General features: G+C 37.8%; 1 protein-coding gene across 1 annotated transcript in view; it reads right to left on the reverse strand.

Moving 5' to 3' along the window:
- Window positions 1-20,036, reverse strand: part of LOC118272950 (uncharacterized) — a 29,205-nt gene that overhangs the window by 7,287 nt on the left and 1,882 nt on the right. The window contains exons 2-5 of the mRNA XM_050698785.1: window positions 2,880-3,083; window positions 864-2,729; window positions 651-781; window positions 298-519 (exon numbers count right to left, since the gene is read on the reverse strand). Of these exons, the coding sequence (XP_050554742.1) occupies window positions 298-519; window positions 651-781; window positions 864-2,729; window positions 2,880-3,069 (2,409 nt within the window). The 5' untranslated portion in view covers window positions 3,070-3,083. The remainder of the gene's footprint in view (window positions 1-297; window positions 520-650; window positions 782-863; window positions 2,730-2,879; window positions 3,084-20,036) is intronic.

Raw genomic sequence — 20,036 nt, forward strand, 5'->3', positions numbered from 1 at the left:
ATAACATCTAGCTGACGTAACTATTGAGATCAACTTTGTGTGTACCTTAACTCTATATCCCTACGGGTCTATGGCTGGTTAGACTCGTACGAATACAATAACAAAGTTTTAATTAGTTATTCTAATGGTGAAATGATATACCTTTAGGTGACGATTAAAAGAAAGAACATTAATACCATCTGATCACGAGTACAGCTCGCTGAGAGACATGAAGAGAAAGCCTTAGTCCATTAAATGTGACGCGGCTGAAGTGATTCTTGCCTTGAGTAATGTCGCATGCTTAGTGTTGATAGTTTATCGCTGGAAGGCGCGCTGCCAGCCCAGGTTGAGCTTGAGGGTGGCCGGCAGGCAGGGGCTGGCCTCGCACTCTCCGTCGAGCTCGTCAGCCAGGTTGTCGTGGAGTTCACGCAGAGCCATCAGCGCAGAGCGGGCAGCTCGCTGGCAACTCATGTCTCCCTCGCAAGTTGTGTCGGCTTCAGAAAGGAATACCAGGTCGCAGGTCGTTGGTGGAGCCTCTCCCTATAAGAAAACAAAAAAAATATAATAATCTGTACTATCACCGTTTTAATTCTTATAATTAAATAATCTGTACTATCACCGTTTTAATTCTTATAATTAAATAAGTAAAAGACATGATCTTGACTCCTTACACAAAGATAGCAGATTTGGTGTAAGCTGCATAACGGTAGGAACAGTTGGCCGCGGTCCCCAGCCAGCAAGTCAACTCCTCGGCAACGTTGTACAATTTTGGCAAGAACAGGACAGGCCCCAGATGCAGCAACTACAAAACAGAATAGATATAAGTTTAACTTGTGTTACTGTGAAGGCTATACTTATTTATAAGTTATTGAGTATGTTCTTACCTGTGGCTAAAACCGGGTTGCGGTGTCGTCCGCTACCGCCCATGTAACCTTCAGAGAATTGCTCCTCAATTTTTCCGTTCAAGTAATGACCAGCTCCTTGTTCGTCTTCAAAGTCATTATTCTTCTCAAAGCCAGGAATGTCATTGGTCATTAGTTCCACCTTCTCTTTCTTTACTGCTACGCGCTTGGCCTTAGCCTCATCAGTGGGAATTGGAGACGGTGCTGTGTTAGATTTGGTCTTTTGGATTTGCAGACTCTGCTTGAATTCTTTCAATGCCTTCCTCATCTTTTCCAAGCTATATGCAGCAGCTAAACGAGACAGCAGCTTTTCCTTCATCTCCTGCTCCTCCTTAGAATCGAGTTCTTCTCCAACATTTGAGTAATGTAGAGCTTCATCCACAATCAGTCCTTCCATGTTTCGCAATTTCTTATCGATATTGTCGAGTTTAGAATCATTGTCAGTAGCACTCCTCTTGTCGTCATTTTTAACAGCAAGATGAGCTCTATCTATTTGAATTTCAGTTTCTTCGTTGGGCTTTGTTTCGACATAATTCCTTTTAACGTTGCTATGCTTACGAAATGAGTTCACAGGGTAAATTACTTCTTTGTTAAAGGTATCAAAGTACTGCTTCCTTAGTCTGTCCTGAGTTAAACCATTTACAAAAGAGACTTGTTTGTTAATACGTTTGTCAATGCCGAAGTAATCGGACCAATCGATGGATTTCTTTCGGATGTTAAGTGGCTTGTCTTGGTCACTCGGTTTATGTTCTTCAACGTGATCATGATCATGGTCGTGGCCATGGTTGTGTCCCTGAGTATGTTCATGTGTTTCATGAGAATGTTCTACTTCTTTGCCCGAAATTCCGGGATGATGAATACTGTGGCCATGATGCTCGTGGCTATTATCATCGTGTACAGCGGTAGTGTTATGTTCATGAGTCAAATTATGAACAGGCGTTAGCATTGGCGGCTTTACTTCATGCTCGTGCTCGTCATGATCAGCATTACGTTTCACTGGGTTTTTGATAATTTCAATTTCAGAGTCACCGAAAATTTTTGAAAGATCCTTTATAAGTTTGGGATCAGTTCCGGCGCTGCTTCGGAATGACTTAGCAGTATCACGTTTATTTTGGTTTTGGGCGAACCTTTTCTTTTGAGTATTGAGATTGTAAGACCCGCTACTACGTTTTGTAACTGGGAATCGCTTCTCAACTGCGTCATAAGTGTATTGATCTTCATCCGCTAAATCAGACAAGCTGTCATCATCAAGTGGCTGGAACGCGATGGCGTATTCTTCACGAAGGTCATCTTTATCATCATCAGAAACATCATACGCGTTGTAGTTAGGATCTACTACTGGCCCTGGACTGCTTTTCCGGCCTTCATAATCAAATACTATCGGCCTGTCGGAGTCAGGATCGGAACTGCGCTTCCTTTTAAAAGCAATAGGGCCCCAATTATCTGGATATCGCTTCTTGACAATTTTCTCTTTGTAAAGTTTTACAACTCCTTGAGGTGCAGTTTCAACATTGTTAGCGTGTTCTTTGTTGTATTTGTACTTTGACCAAAGTTGTCCCAGGAGTAGTGCATACTCAGCATCATTGTCAGGGGCATCATCAAGTTCCTTCTTGTCCTCTCCTTCATTTTTGTCCATGAATAATTCACGAAGTCGGTCATTATCGGAGTGATGACTCCTTTCCCGAAACGCTGATTCCTTCTTAGCAGCAGCATTGGCCGTGTTCTTTTTCTTTATTAGTTTGTATTCGTAAGCTTCAGGTGGCCTTTCGTTGTCATCTAGAAGTTTCACGATGTATTTTGGGTTGGGTTCCTCGTCAATGTCCTCGACATCAACAGCGTAATCAGGTTCTGTAATGAGAACAAAGAATTTTAATCCCTTTTGTTTAAATTGATTTAAAATTGTAGTCATGATCTGTAGATTAAGTAGCTTATTGATTGGCATTACTTGAATATGTGTAGTTTTCTTCAATTAAATTGTAAAAAAGTAAGTTTACATACCAGGGTATCCTTGCGGTGGTACAAATTCGTAGAGGGCATCATAGTCGGGTTGTGGTAGGATAGGTCCATGCATGCGGCCGCGCTGGCGACGCTGCAGCGCTTCAAGCGCGCCTCGCAGCGACGATCCACCGCGATCGGCGCTCACGCATGCAAGCGTGCACGCCACCACAAATAGCCATTTAAGGCCCATAGTGGCAGGAGTTTCTGAAAGTTAAAGAAAGTATATTAATTAATTTGAGTACAGCCTTGGAATATAAACAAGTATAACTTTATGACACAGCATATTTTACGGAAACTAACTTGATAGTGTTTAGCTAACTTAATTTTTCATTAATAATTGAGAGTTTGTTTCTTTCAGACGGGCTGTTGTATAATTTCATTTGGATAGTTTACTAAATTACAAAAACATTTTACTTAGAATCTAATAACAAAATATTGAATCTAAAGAAAGCGTAGCTTTTAGAAAATTAGGACCTTGAACTCTAGAGATTAATGAAGGGGTAGAAATGAACTGTACAATTCGATAACATTTGTTATAACTGCCTTAAGTTCTATAAAGTAATGATTTATATTGTTATTGGTTATTTGACCTTTGTTCTGTTGCTTATTTATTCGAGCTTTATTCAGAAGTTTGAAAACATTTTCTTTGCTTGGAATAGGCTCTTACTTAATTGAAAAGTTAAAATATTCACGAATATTTCGATATTTCTTCTAGTCATTTGTGGTTTGTATGTATTTGAAATTAGATATTAAAAACCACTCTTAATTCTCATTCTACCTTATCCATTCACTTTTTTCTAGTATATTAAGAAGCTTATGTTATTTTTACAATTCAAGCATTTACAGTTTCCCGACCCGGAGCTGCGGACTATCGGGACACCGGCTCGAGCAGCAGAAGTAGGAACATAGTTTCTAGTCTGACACGTAGATGAGAGGGAGCTCATCTAAGCAGGAGTGGTCATTAGATGATTTTCCCCCACAAAAAAGAAGAAGCATTAATATAGGTCATGAGCCCGAAAGCATGACAAAGAGACTTACAAACAAACAAACTTTGCCGAATTCATAATAGTTACGAGGATCAGACTCATGATTTCTCCTTTTATTAAAACTAATATCATTTCATAAAAATTTTACATTACATCGGAATGTAATATTGTTCAATAAATGTATTGGAGTAATATTCGCAATATCTTGGTCGGAATCCGAACAAGTCTGCTGGTTACCGACCGTGGGCGACCGCCGCCATTATTTAAATAAGCTTCCAATATTAAATGTTCATTCAGAAACTATATGCAAAACTAGCTTTCTGAAATTGTGGGCAGAAGTGTACCTATGTATATAATTATAGAAGATACAAATATACATTGTTATCTTTAGACTTCAAGGCGACTAGCCTGATCCTGACTTTGAATTTCACTAACCTACTCTTAATGTACCTAGAATATTCGAATTTTGTTGTCATTTTTATATAAAACTAGCGGACCCGACAGACGTTGTCCTGTCTACACGTCTATAATTAGAAAATTTTAAACTTTTTTTAATACTCGTAAGCTAAAACATTCTGGACCATTTTGATGAAAATTATTATTCAAATGTTATGACAATATCTAACGTCATTAATATTTGACACTGCGATGGTAGCGCCGTCTGTCGGATCCAATGTAAAACATTCCAAAATCAACAACTACTAATAAATTAAAAATTATTTAAAAAATCATTGTCCAGCGGACAAAATTGTGAATCAAAACCATTCTCAGATCCCCTTGAACACACACAAAAAATTTCATCATAATCGGTCCAGTCGTTTAAAAGGAGTTCAGTGACATACACACTTATAGAAGAATTATATATATAAAGATCTAGATTAGGCTAATGGCATAATATTACAATAGGGCTAATGGACTTTATTGAACAAGTATTTATTTTTAACCTATCAAGGATTCATGTCATAGAATATTCGACAATAACACAGAATAAAGCTAGGCTGTCATAATAAAATGTCGTATGATACAAAATGTCTATCATAATGTATCATTATGTGGCATGCCGCAGAGCTTTCCATAAATCAATACATAGCCATCGGCGTATTATGATTCAACGTGAATCCCCGCGGGACAACACAAAGTTTTCCTCTGTTATAACGATAGTACGTTCATCCCTAAGGGTGCTTTTCCACGGCGAGCAAGGGTAACTCGCTGCCCGACCAGAACCAGATCCGTGCGTGCGGCGCGTCGCGTTCCGCGTGCGCCACAAAGAGTCATCAGACCACCACAGATGGGGCCCAGTAGGGCTGATGCCTGATCCGAAACTGCGGACTTACCGGGGCTCCGGCTCGAAAAGCAGCAATAGGAACGGGGTGGTTTTTAGTCAGTAAGAGCCTGACACTCCCTCTCGCCTCGCCTTGGCGAGAGAAGTAATTGGATGATTTTCTCACCTTAAAAAAAAGATGCTTTTCCACCAGATATATACTATGCTACGTTGCTGTGGATGCGTTTGGCTTCCACCAATCATATTAATTGGTACACATAGCTTAACTGTGGTAGAAACTGACTCAACTAAGCTATGTTTTTTATATGGAAAAGTGGGTGCTATGGATGGCTTCCCTACTATTGATACATCGCTTACTCGAGCTGCGCGTCTTCTTCGCACAGCTACATAGCTTAGTATCAGTGAAAACGGTCACATAGTTTCGCAGCTAAGCTTACATCACAGCTTATGTAGCTATCTCTACCCATCTCTGGTACAAAAGCACCCTTAGGTTGATAAATAAAGTTCATATTTTTTCCCTGACCCCAAGAGAATTCTTGAGACAGTATATTGTCCATCCATTACCAAAATTGTGCCTTATTTTTCCAATAAATATCCATTTCGGATATGGAATTACGGGGAAGTTCTTGTATATATTTTTTTATTAATAGGTACACGTACTTGTTCCTAAAACTAATAAGATAAACTCCCTGAAGGCTTTGCTCAGCTAGATTAAAATAAAAACAAAAATAAGCAAGCAATAGGTCTGTATATCTTTAATTAAGATTGCTTAAAATACTATTTAATATTATGTATTTTTAAGGGGGGAAAATCATCCAATGCCTTCTCCCGCCCCGGGCGAGGCGGAAGGGAGTGTCAGACTCTTACTGACTAAAAACCACCCCGTTCCTACTCCTGCCTTTCGAGTCGGAGCCCCGGTAAACCCTCTAGATAGTCCGCAGCTCCGTTAATATTATGTTAGTAGACGAAAATCATCTAGTGAAAAAAGCAATTTAGTCTATCGAGTAATAACCTCCAAGTTCAATAAAACCAGTGACTATGAAAGCAATAAATTCCCGATACCCAGGATCTATGAAATAAAGTTTTATTATTACTATCCGAACCAAATAATATTCTTCACTACATTGTATGAAGGGAGTCAATGTCATAAAAGTTATACCCAATAAACGTTCTTTTGTAGTTTTCACTACACATTTTCATTAAATAAAGCTACATTCCAATACTTTGATGAAAAATAATAATGCCATAGTATCGTAGTGTAATATTACAATGTTTGTTTAAAAAATGTATGCTACGTCACGCCTTTAATCCCTGAAGAGGTAGGCAGAGGTTCACATTAGCGGGACGTAATGTCAGCCATACAATGTACGCTTTTCACCATATGTGTAGTAAGTCCCATGTGGAGAGGGAGTAAGTCCCATGTACCATGTGATGGAGTGAGCTTATTGCTATATATTAGACACAATTTCGTGCTGACACCGAAAAACCCAAAAATGCCTAGTAATATCGCCATTTATATGGCAGTCGCACTAGCGACAACTCAGCCAACGAAGCGCCCAACAAGAGAAGAATTTGGTATGTAAAATAGTATTAGTACCCAAACAACAAAATATCCCTAAAACTTGGAACTTTTCCTAACCCCTTAAACTACGGGGTGAAAGTTTGTTCGAGACTTCCGCAACTTTTGACGCTAGAGGTTTGAATGCGGCCGCGGAGGGTAAAAATCTGAAATAGGAAACTTAATTCCCTATTTCCTGCTTATCTGAAAATTATACACAAGTACATAGAACACAAACTTTTCATCAAATCAAAACATTATCCTACCCATAAGTACTTAGATATGAATAATATTACTACACTTCACTTCGGTAAGTGTTTATTAATCAACCTATACTTTTGAACATAACATCGTAAGTATAGTATGCGCCAACGCCCGCCGCCTGCCCCCTCGTCCCCGCGCAGTAGCTAAAAATAATCGGCCCGTCAGCGAGCGCGGCACCCGAACGCGGGCAGACGCGCGAGGGCAGACGTCGTTGACGGTTGTCTCGTTGAATGAAAAATTTTCGGAATATTTCGGTGATTTAAAAGTTTGCTATCGCGGAGAAAAAAACCATTTGCCTAATATTTAATTGTTAGTAGTTTAGTAGGTAAAGGTTTAGATACTAGTGTTTTAATTTTCATTGATAAAATGTATTAGGATTACGTTTGCAATTTTCTTATAAATTTAGTAGTTTAGTAGGTGAAGGTTTAGTTAGGTACTAGTGTTTTAATTTTCATTGATAAAAAGTATTAGCATTACGTTTATTTTCTCACAAATTTAATTAAGAAATTCAAAGATTGAATAAGTAGGTATTTGCAATTAAGTAGTATAGGTTATAGGTATAATATGTTTATAGTTGTTTATGTAGGTACGACTTAGTGAGAATAATTTGATACGTAGGTCATTGTTTAATTATTGTTAATACGTTAAACTTAAGTAGTTTAGGTACGTACGGTTGAATATTGTATAGTAGGTAGAAAATTACGATATTGATAGTTGTTAATCTAGTGTTAAAAATAATTTTGTGTAGGTATTTTAGAACTAGGTTTAATAGGCTTATCTACAGGTACCTATACCGCTCATTTCATTGACACTTGTCCAGTAGGTAGGTATAATTTACTTTAAGATTTAATTGAGAGGTTTAGTTTACAAGAAATATACAAAAAAAGAATTCAAAAAATGAGCGACAAAAAATACTTGTATTTGTCGCTCATTTTATCTTTCTATCATAAGCAACCTACAAAAAATGAAATCCCACAAAAACATTTCATGTTAAATGTTGCCAAGACGAGACCATATAGCTCGCACTGTCAAAAAGTAATCAGATCCCGTGTAGAGCCAAGTTTCTAACCCTACATGCCCAGACCTAAATCGATAAGCCCTAATTTCACACTCAAGTTACGGGGAAATTCTACAGCCATAGCTCGTACTGCGTATAGGGAATGCAATCCGGACTATCCGTAATCCGAAAAATCCGGATATCCGCACATTTTTACTCGAGTTGTCAATCCGGATTCGAAAATCAAATCCGCGGATTTTCTGAATAATAAGAAATCGTAATTCGCAATGACATTATCACGCGTATGTTCGGATCGCGTCCTTCAGAGGTAGTGTTGGTTATTCCGCTTAATATAATTCGGCTAATAAATCGATTAAAAACAGTTAATAGTCATTAATAGCCAACTATGGATGATACTGTTAATGTTATTTTAGTGATTGGAAACTTCCCTTCATGGTTTTCAGGCTTAGTAATGTCAGATTAGACTTAATTTTCATCATCTTTCTTTATCTTTTTTTTTTTTTTTTTTGAGGGGGAAAATCATCCAATGACTTCTCCCGACCTGGGAGAGGCGAGCGGGAGTGTCTTCTTCTGCTTTGAGCCGGAGCCCCGGTAACCTTTTACGTTGTCCGCAGCTCCGGGTCGGGCATCAGTCCTGCATCTGTGGTGGTCTGGCTCTTTGAGGCGCGCGCGGAACGCGACGCGCCGCACGCACGGGTCTGGTTCTGGTCGGGCGGCGAGCTACCCTTGCTCGCTGGCCGCAGACCCGAATTTACGGTGGCCGGAGTATCGTCACGCGATCCCCGACGCCCGGAGTGTCTACTGCGGCGGCTAGGACGTGAGGAGGATCGTTCTCTCACGCGCTCCGTCTCCTCCTTAGCTAGCATGACTGCTTCGCAAAAGGAGGAGACGGCGTCCCATCCCCCCTCGCTCCGCACCATGGCCTGAACCAGAGCCGGACGCGAGAGGTCACCGTCGCCGATCACATCCCTAAGGACACGGCGGTGCTCAGCCCATGCAGGGCACACCGCTACTGTCTGCTCCACCGTGTCCTCTGGGTGGTCCTCGCAATGCCGACACCCGGGCGTTTCCTCCCGCCGAATCCGAAACAGGTACCTACCGAAACTTCCGTGTCCGGTAAGCACCTGCGTCAGGCGGTAGGTGAGGACGCCATGACGCCTCTCTAGCCACTCCTCAAAAACGGGACTTACCGCTGCTATAACAGCGAGCCCAATCATCTTTCTTTATCTATACTAATATTATAAAGCTGAATGAAGAGTTTGTTTGTTTGTTTGAACGCGCTAATCTCCAGAACTACTGGTCCGATTTGAATAATTCTTTTTGTGTTGAATAGTGCATTTATTGAGGAAGGCTATAGACTATAAAACATCACGCTATGACCAATAGGAGCCAAGCAGAGCGGGTGAAACCGCGCGGAAGTAGCTAGTGGTAAATAAATGTGCACTTTAAAACTAATCTGTAGGTCTACTCTAATTCAAAGAAAACGAAGTTTTGTCCAAAACTTCGCAGATTTCGTACTACAATTTTATTCTATTTATTGCGAACTTTCGGGAACCAAAATAAACGAATGAAATGAAGATAAATAAATAGGTTTTGATATGAAATTAAAAATAAAACGTTATTTCAAGTAATTCTATTAGTAAATCAAGAAAACCTACGGCCGAAGATTAAACGAAATTTCGGATTCGAGAACCGGAGTAGGCCCCCTCTGGTCTATTTAAAAATTTTCAATCAGCTATTTACATAAATTTTTGGTAATTAATTTTTTTATGCTTAGTTATTTTTTTAATTCCTAATCAGTCATTTAGTTTTTTATTTGTTGCTCAAAAATAATTTTCTGCCTAATTACTGCTAGAAACACTGGATTCTTCAAAATCTCCTAAGTTTGGTACATCGATTGGATCGGACGCTAACGGATTTATTTCTGGTGTATTAAGAAGTACAGGTTCATTACAGTCACAGGATATTTCATCGATTTCTGATGTTGGATATAAAAAACTTCATATTATTAAACTAACATAAGTAGATTTGTTTATTTTCATGAAAAATCCGTAAAATCCGGATAATCCGGATTGGACCATAAATCCGTTCTTAAAAATCCGGATTTTCAAAACACGGCGGATTTGCATTCTCTAACTGCGTAGTTCGTAGTGCGTAGCAGAGTTTTTACGCTATAATCTCGTAGGCGTGCAAACCTTGGACGTAACTGGCGAGTCGGCCGCACGGACTTTTTGCTATTCGTCATATGGGCTTGAGCTTAAAAATCTATTCAATCTTCTAAACTCTTTCCGTGCGGCCAACTCGCCAGTTACGTCCAAGGTTTGCACGCCTACAAGATTATAGCGTAAAAACTCTGCTACGCGCTACGAACTACGCAGTACGAGCTATGGCTGTAGAATTTCCCCGTAACTTGAGTGTGAAATTAGGGCTTATCGATTTAGGTCTGGGCATGTAGGGTTAGAAACTTGGCTCTACACGGGATCTGATTACTTTTTGACAGTGCGAGCTATATGGTCTCGTCTTGGCAACATTTAACATGAAATGTTTTTGTGGGATTGACATATACTGTGGACAATTCCAGACTCCGTGCTGAGTGAGAAATTTTTCGAAAAACCGAAAAAAGCCCAATAATACTTTGCCCGACCCGGGAATCCCGAGTCGCACTAACGCCCACTTGACCAACGAGGCGACCAAGAAGAGAAGAATTTGAAAAAATAATTAAACACAAAATATCCTTATTATTCCTAACCAATAACTACGGTACCTACAAAAGAAGTTAAGGAATGTCCTTAATATTGAGGGCAGTACCTATCTAAGTAGGTTCCGAGAAGTTATGAAGTAGACCCTCATGAATATTTCACGCGGCACGTGATGTATTGCGCTAAACTGTCGTGAGTCGTGCCTCCAACGCTCTGTCCATGACGTCATCAACTTTAAGCCATATTGGTTGTAATAAACTCCTGTTGACTGTATTGGAAGTTAATAATAAGTAAAGCTAAATAATTTAACAATACTGGATGAATGAATTAATGACTTACTTATTTGAGAAAGGCTCTACTAGTTTCAATGTTACAACGGGACTCTTATTCTTGAGCAGTAGCATTTTGAATTAATGATGTCTCATCGTAGTTGTTACACAAAATAATTAATATGCTATATTTTTATAATAACTTTCGTGAGATATACTAAATTAACTAAAAATCACGGTTTACTCAGGTAAATTAATGGACAAAATCTCTACTAGTTCTTCTGTAACTCGAAACTTTAACGCACTCTCATTTCAATTACTTTAAACGTAAAGCAAATTCGTACTAAAGGTAGGTATAGATAATATGGAAAAGGGCGTTAAGCATAAAAAGATATCTAATAAAATAATATTAACTCGTATCTTATTTATACATCACACATCTCTTCGCTTTCCATATTACACAGTATATTACTTTGATGAAAATAGAATCAAATATACGAATTTATTCATTACTTTAGATTCAAACCTCTCGATCTTGGTCCTTAACCAAGAATAATATCAAAATAATAAAAATGAAAAAAGGTTTTTCACGAGTCTAAAAGGATTGGGTTTGGATATTTGATAATGGTAGAGAAAATATATACATCGCATATAAAATAATACTTATTACCCGACTGCGCCAGAAGGAGGGTTATGTTTTTTATTACGCACGTACGAAACGAAATGCTATTGGAGCTGGAGCCCCGGTAAACCCGCTAGCAGGCCGCGTATTACAAAATCCAAGTATTGCTTTCATAATTTAATCAACCTATCTGTTTTCAATTTTAGTTTCGCAACCAAAAGCTTTTGTCTTTCATTTTGTCCTATCAGCTGTCTTATCTCATATACACTCCTTCTCTTTCATCCATGACACTGATGAATGTAGGTAACTCATTATTTTTAACGAAGTGAGGAGCTGGAACATGTTCCCTCATTATAATGAGGTGTTTTAGGTAATATGTATCATCAATCACTATAAATACTAGGTTCATAATACCCACAGACCTAGAATTATCCAGTGTAAGATGGCCTCATGTTATACAGGATTCGTATACAATGAGAGGATACGTTATACTGGTTGTGTAATATCATACAGAAGTTTTGGTATAAGAATATATTTGTGTTTTCATTACAACGAAAATTCATATAGTGTCTGACTTTTAGACAATACATATTGTAACCGTAGACCCATTCTTTCTACTGAGTTGGTATTGGATATTTTAAATATATAATTATGAACCCACAAGAGAGACTTTTAGGGAATAGATAGTAAAGTTCCCTAAGAAAACGAGGATCCTCTGACCAGTCGAGGTGATCACGCCTGGCGGCTTTCTGCCCAATTGTTATTCTTTGGGATTTTCTATCCATCTTTATTCGCATATTCGCATGTAAACTTCACATGTGCGATGTAGGATTTTTAGTCGTCTTCCGTTGATTTGCTCGTCGATAGTCTATGTGCCACTTCTGTCATCTGTCACTTGTCGTGTGTCGCCACAGACTATTATCGATTTAAAACCATCTCGATCCAACTCCTGTGCCGAGCGAGTGGTGTAAATTATTGGCTTCATACCGTAGGTAGTACTGCACAGTGACGCTTCGGCTGCTAACAGAAAAAAAACCTACATAATAGGACCTACACTCGTATGTAAGTACTTACTTAGATTCAGGGACATACGAAATTCTCGCAATTATAAGTACTGACTAATAACTAACTGAAAATGTGCGTACGGAGAATGTATTTTTAAGTACAAAGCTCAAAAGGTTATTACATTGTGTTTTGTTCCAAAATTAATTACAGTACATAGCTACAATGTTTTAAAAATAATTACAACTTCAATGTTTGTATACCGAACACAGATCCCTTTCATGTCTGAACACAAGCCTAAATTACTTTCATCATATTTTGTTATTTTCAGTATCAAATATTGTATAATGAAACCTCTATTTATATATGACTTTTTAACATGACTTTTCAACGTTTTTGCTAGAATAGGTAACCATTAATCTTCAATTTTGGTGTGGAACCCTGTCATATTTTGTAAAGAGTTACTATTTGAAATATGAGACTAAAATGGATGATACATGATTTGTTATGTGTCCTTCCATTTTGAAAACAGACATTTTATGTAAAAGGGTTTTGGAAAATGTTTGTTTAACATTTCAGTTCAATCAGTCTTTAGCCGGAGCTGCGGACCGCCTAGCAGGTTACCGAGGCTCCGGTTTAAAGCAGGAGTAAGGACGGAGTGGTTTTTAGTCAGTAAGAGTCTGACACTCCCTCTCGCCTCGCCCAAGGCAGGAGAAGCGATTTATTAATTTTCCCCCTCACAAAAAATACACTCGGTACCTATTTTATAAGAGAGAATATTATAAGTGTAAGAAATAATAACACTCCCAAATTGCTCAAACTAAACAATTGAATTTTGTTTTCAGAAACCCTCATTCATATCTTGTCTCCACCCTTTAGAAACATGACACCTTTTGTAAAGGAAAGGCTGTTCTCTAAAAACATACATCCTTTTATATTTCCTCCTAGTACAATATACATAAAGACCATTTTCCCGTACACATGTAGGGCAATGCTTTTGAATAATATAAGTAGTATAAATGTGGGGCAAAACTTTCTTGACATCTTCCATATGAAGCTGTCACATTCAGTTTCTACGGCCTCGGCGTGTGATGGGAGAGCATATTCAGTGTAGATTGCTGGAATATACCTTCTAGACATTATGTTGTAGGGTCATATTCATCGTTATGAATCTGGCAATGGTAAGCAATGTCTTATCTTAGATCTAAATGCATTTTTATGGAAAAACGACTGCCGCTTAAAGTCGTCAATAAATAGTGTAGACACGGAAAAAGAGAGATCACGAAAAAAAAATTGAGAAAGAATTAGCTTCCTTCTGTTTATTTTGCCGTTGCTCCCGATAGCTAGAGTAAATAATTAGCTAAAATAAAATTTACCCAAAACAAATGTTTTATTAAAACTACAAAAAATTGTAAAAGTGAACAAAATACGAGTAGGTACTTGTACAAAAATTATTAAAGATAATAAAAAATGGTTCGTAATAACCTCCTTTTTAAATTAAATATGGAACAGTCTGACAGATAAAATAAGTGATCCTTTGTAACAAATCTACGAATATAAAAAAAAAAACAACTTTGCCAGAGAACAAAAAAGTATTTATTATTCCATTTTTATTCCGTTATTTTGTTAGGATCTATGTCTGAATTTAAATATCAAACGGTTAACAAACACGGCCTGTTATTTCTCTTTGTTTTCCAAAGTAACGTCTTTATTCTTTATCTATGAATCTTTTATTTTTCCAAAGCTTTCTACGATGTTTTTGTTCTTTGTAAATCTTCGCGGTTTTTATCAGAACAGCGACGATACTTAGTAGGAATTTATTTTCCTTTTCTTTCGTGAAATGTATTTTTTATAGGAAAAATAAAGACTTATAATTTAAAAGAATAAGAACTGAAATCGCTTTATGTACTCAGTAGAGTGGTGCAGTATCTAGTTTCGTTAGTATCTATAAAGTATTTTGTGTTAGCTATCAGACTACCACAGATGGGGCTAATGGCCGATCCGTAACTGCGGACAATCTTAGGAGTTACCGGGGCTCCGGCTCTAAGCAGGGGTAGGAACGGGGTGGTTTTTAGTTAGTAAGAATCCGACCCTTCCTTTTACCTGACCAATGACGAGAAAAGTCACTGGATGATTTTCTCCCTCAAAAAAGGTATTCCGTGTTAGTAACGGTCTGTAAGTTAGATCATATTAGTATAGGGCTTGTGGCAAACACAATCATTAAAACTGGAATATGAAAATTCGGTAACTTATTTTATTGTAAGGAAAATCATAATACATTTACAAAGTAAGAAAAGTAAGATAAGATAACTCAGTCCAATAATAACATAAAACATCACAAACCCATAAACATTATCAGCGATTTCCTCACACCCGCAGAATAAAAGTATATGAAACGGAATTCCGTACATTAACACTTTATGTAGTAAACTGTTATATACAGATGTCGCCTTATTTTACGACCGAAGGTAACATTAAACTGTCTCTAACATATTTTATTCCCGAAGCCCCAAGTTTACTAGCAGCAAAATGTAAACCAAAGGACGATTTTATTCCTTTTCCTAACGTAATTAGATTTAGGTATCTTTTAAAACGACTTCTTCTGTTTTCCGAATGTTCGTTATTTCACTGAAAATTTATGTGCACATAACAATATTAGAGTAATGGGGATAGCTTTTTTATGAGCCGTTGTTTTCTGAACTGTTCCGCCTTGGGCGAGATAAGGGATGGTCAGACTCTTACTGACTAAAAACCACCCCGGTCCTACTCCTGCTTTTCGAGCCGGAGCTCCGCTAAACCCGCCAGGTACCTACTCCGCAGCTCCGGAAAGGGGTTTACTCTGGACTCCAATTCCGATCGATCGACATTGATATTGTGAAATACCATACTCGTTGCAACACTAGCGCCCCTTCCATCCGTATTGCGTGGATATTAAATGAACTAAATGGTATTGAGTTTGACTTTATATTCCATACTCTGAATGCTATTTTAACAGCTACAATTGGGGTTGTATTGTTTTGACATTTAATAATTATTGAGATTTTATTGGATTGAAAATGCATTTCATTGACATTGGTTTCGATAGTAAGTGCCCTGATCGTGGTACAATTTAAGCGATTCTCCAATAAATCATACATATATTACACGTACCTAACTACCCATAGATCTTATTAATTACTCATTCTGTATGAAATGGTCCTAATAAACGTAATTGACAGTACACGAGTGTGCTATTTATGTCTTTTCCTACCCTTTCGACATCATATCATGGGTGTTACGATATATTATTATGTACAAGCACGAACTCCGCCATTAAGTACCCATTATCACGATAACAAAGTAATTATATTGATCTTGAGACGAAAATAGCTACGAATTTTCCTTTAATTATATTCTGAGATAAAAAATTCCCTCTCAAAAAGTACTAGAGATATAATTAAGTTTTCGTTGCTATCTACCTATTCTCTTTAATTGGTTATTATTTTAGTTCGTTTTTGAACAAACGTTTATTTAGTGCTTCTAGTTTTAGATATCTTCCATAAATGTTAATTTAGTTAAAGTTAATTAATTATTATGTTATCGGTTTACTCATATAACTGTTTGACGAGGAAATCGACTAGATTCAAGCCATGCTTTTTGAAGTGGGGAGAATCATCCAATGACTTTTCTCGACTAGGGTAAGACGAGAGGGAGTGTCAGATTGTTATTGACTAAAAATCTCCTCCTTCCTATTCCTGCTTTTCGAGCCGGAGCCCCGGTAAACCCCATAGATAGTCCGAAACTCCGGCATCAGGCATCAGCCCTACTGGGCCCCATCTGTGGTGGTCTAGAGGCTCATATTCATGAGCAGCATTCCGCGACACACGATCTTAATGAAGGTTTATTAAGAGTTAAGATTGGCTATAGTTACACGTATCTATTCAGAGTTCAGAAACAAGAGAGCAAAATAAACCTGTTGCTCGTTCTGTTGCTTGTTCTAACCTTAGGAAGTTAGGAATAAAAAGACTTGTTGGTAACATTGAAAGTAAGAACTAAGTTTCATTAAGTCTGGTTTCGGTCCTTTTGTTCCTAAAACTTTCTGCAACCTTGACTTTCTTACTACAGAGCAAGTTGATTTTTTTTTAAGTCAAAAGCCAAAGTAGCACTCCAATCTATATAACAATCCATATATATTGTACCTATCAATTGCTATTCGTTAGTCTCGCTAAAACTCGAGAACGGCTGGACCGATTTGCCAAATATTGGTTTTGAATTGTTTGACGAAGTCCCGGCAAGTTAAAAAGGTGATAAAAATGTTTGAGTCAAATTGCCGGGACAGCTAGTAGAACCTTTTTTAAAGGTTTATTCCAACAGATACATTTGTGACAACCCTAAAATTTCATATAATTCCAAACCCAATCATAACTAATATCTACATATATTTTTAAATATAAATAAGCTTTGTTTACCGTTCTCTATTTAAACTTTCAAAATGAATTTTCGGGCCAATTCGCCCGAATAATTTTAAATTACGAATCCTTTGGCCCTTTTACGGTTTACTCTGCTCGCGAAAAGGTCACTATATTTTTTTGTGTTTACATTACAATATTATGAGACCTTTGAATTGAGATATTCAGTTCTCTATTTATTTATTTTATAATTGGATGGGTTTGGGTACTTGAGCAAACCATAATTTTTAGTCAATTTAGTATGTTTCACGAATATTTGTTATAAAAATATAATCCGGTATTTAGACACAAACATCTAGAAACGATTTATCTATTTCGCCTGCCACCCACACTATCTAGTAGGTGGTAGAACAATACCCAGAATTACAAATTGCCTAGCTAGTACCTACTCGTACGAATGAATTCGTTGAAATGCATTCTGTTTGATATGTTAAGCTGCCAGTCTCTTCGTATGAATTCGTATAATACTGACGTTGCATGATGACTATTGTTCTATGTACTTGTGTATGTGAGAGTATGCAGTATTTATCATAAATCAATACAAAGTTTAAATTATAAATGCGAAAGTTTGTGCGTTCGTATGTTTGTGCGTAGGTATGACAGGCTTAGAATATCCGGAGGACTACCTAGCAGGCTTACCCGGGCTCAGCCTCAAAAAGCAGGAGAAGGAACGGGATGGTTTTTAGTCAGTAAGAGTCTGACACACCCCTTCGCCTCGCCCAAAGCGGGAGAAGTCATTGGATGATTTTCCCCCCTCAAAAAAAAGGGTTAAGATTATGGTCAGGAATAACACAATAGGACACTTTTTATCCCAAAGGAACGTGGATGGACCCGCTGTCTGTAGTTAGTTACTTAGCTTCCACACTGAATAGTCTTCAACGTGGTGAAGAAACAGTGTAATACAAGTAAAATGTGTAAGCCATCATAAAGTTCTAGTTAGTGCAAGACAAATTATTGACCAAGTTACGAAATTAACAAGGACAAAGTCACCGCCAAAAACCAAGCAATGTTCCTGTACTTTATTAATTAAAGAAACATAGTTATTTAAATAAAATATGAAAGAGAGCAAAGATAAAGATAAAAAGAAAACAACACAGTAACTGTCCTCGTACACAATTGCTATCTTAATGTAGCTACGAGTATTTAATTATATTCTGTCCCTATTCTTTTAGCCTAAGGGACAAAAGAAAGTACAGCGTTTAGTCTATTACCTTAATTAAAAGGAAGGCCGTACTTTATCTTTGTAATTTGTATTAAGTTTATTTAATTAGTGCTGAGACCATCTCGCTGGTGTTTAGGTACAGAACTACTCACTAAGGAGCCATTAGGTCGTAGAAGAAAGAAACTCACATTAGTTCTAATAAATTGTTTAGTTAAAGCTCAAAGGTGGACCAATGACATCGTCAGAGTCGCTGGGAGTTAATGAATGCAGGTGGCGGCTTGTCGTTCTACGTGGGGGACTAAGAGGGAGGCCTTTGTTTAACGGTGGACGTCTCTAGGCTGATGATGATGATGATGAAAACATAAATATTTGGTTTACTGTCACTGCAAGCGAGTGTGTTGAGTACAAAGTTAAGAGATTGTTCTCCGCATTAGATCTCGTAGTTGATTTTCAGGCGTTACCTGAAGTAGAATATTTTCATTTTGCAGTTTAGGAAAATTATAAATGGTGAGGAGATTAAAAGGAAGGTTGTAGTAACTATAAGAATGTACAGTTCTGCCTATCACACAGGGACTAAGCGTAAGTTAAGTTCTACAAACACGTGGTTTTAAAGAAAAAAGCAAAGCAAGAAAGCAGCAGGCATTCTCTCATACCTAATAGAATGCTATGACGATTAGAAGTATAAACCAAGACAGTGATGTTGAACTTGTAACAGCATTTGCCAACCAGAACTGATGCTCTCAAAGCCACAAAAGATAGTCAAGCCGGCAAATGGTACGTTCCAATAATGGACGATGAAACAGCGTGATGCATTTGGGTCAAATACTTAATGGAAAAAGGGAAAATGCGCCGCGAGTATATAATGAAAAGTTTGAGAAGGGTCCAATAAGCAAACATGTCGTACCTCCCTTACCGAGCGATGGAGAGCCGATTTACGATCTAAATATAGGTACTTAGAATCCATTATTGATTGTACTTATGCATATGAGTTATATCTTACACATTTTTAGATTCAGGGTTTTTTTTCAACAGGGATATGCTATGTAGCTATGCTGGGCGAGGATGTAATAGCTGAGCATAAGCTGAATGCAACTATCTGATCGTTTCTACATATACTAAGCTATGTAGCTGTGCGAGTAAGATGTGCTATGAACATGTCCTGCTGCAAAGTAGCTGCACGATGAAGACGTGCAGTTCCAGTATGCGATGTATCGATAGTAAGGAAACCATCCATAGTAGGTCTATATTCATAGCACTCATCCATAGCACGCATCTCTCCATGTTTATACACATTTATAACGTAATTTAGTTGAACCCGTTTCCACCAATGCTAAGAAATGTTTATATAATATTTGCGGAAGTCTAACGCATCGACAGCAACGTAGGATAGCACATGACTGGTGGAAAAGCACCCTAAATGATGGTATTTGACCTTAATCATTTATTTATGCATCAATAGATAAAATTGAATAATGGTTAAAGTTTTCTATTTCAGTTTACGTATCCCCGTCTACAGAAAGTAACTTTCGTTTAAAGACGGAGGTACAAATGCAATGTTCCGTCAAGTAACTACAATACAATGTTGATAATGTACCTAATCCCTTTAGAAACCCTTTTTTACTAGTCAGAAGTCTTTACTCATCGGTTTAAAGGTTTGAAGGAGAAAACTCATATAAAAGCAGTCGTGTATCAAGCTGAACGCACCCCTCCCCTCATTTGGTAGATAGCTCCATTGAAGTGTGGTGTTTCAAGGTTAATATGGGCGACGTGAATGTCTCGACGTGACTAAAGTAGAACCTCCACGTTTTAGCGGTCATGGATTAAAATATGTACAGGGAGCAAGCAGA

This window comes from Spodoptera frugiperda, chromosome 15 (assembly GCF_023101765.2).
Source record: "Spodoptera frugiperda isolate SF20-4 chromosome 15, AGI-APGP_CSIRO_Sfru_2.0, whole genome shotgun sequence".
NCBI lineage: Eukaryota > Metazoa > Arthropoda > Insecta > Lepidoptera > Noctuidae > Spodoptera > Spodoptera frugiperda.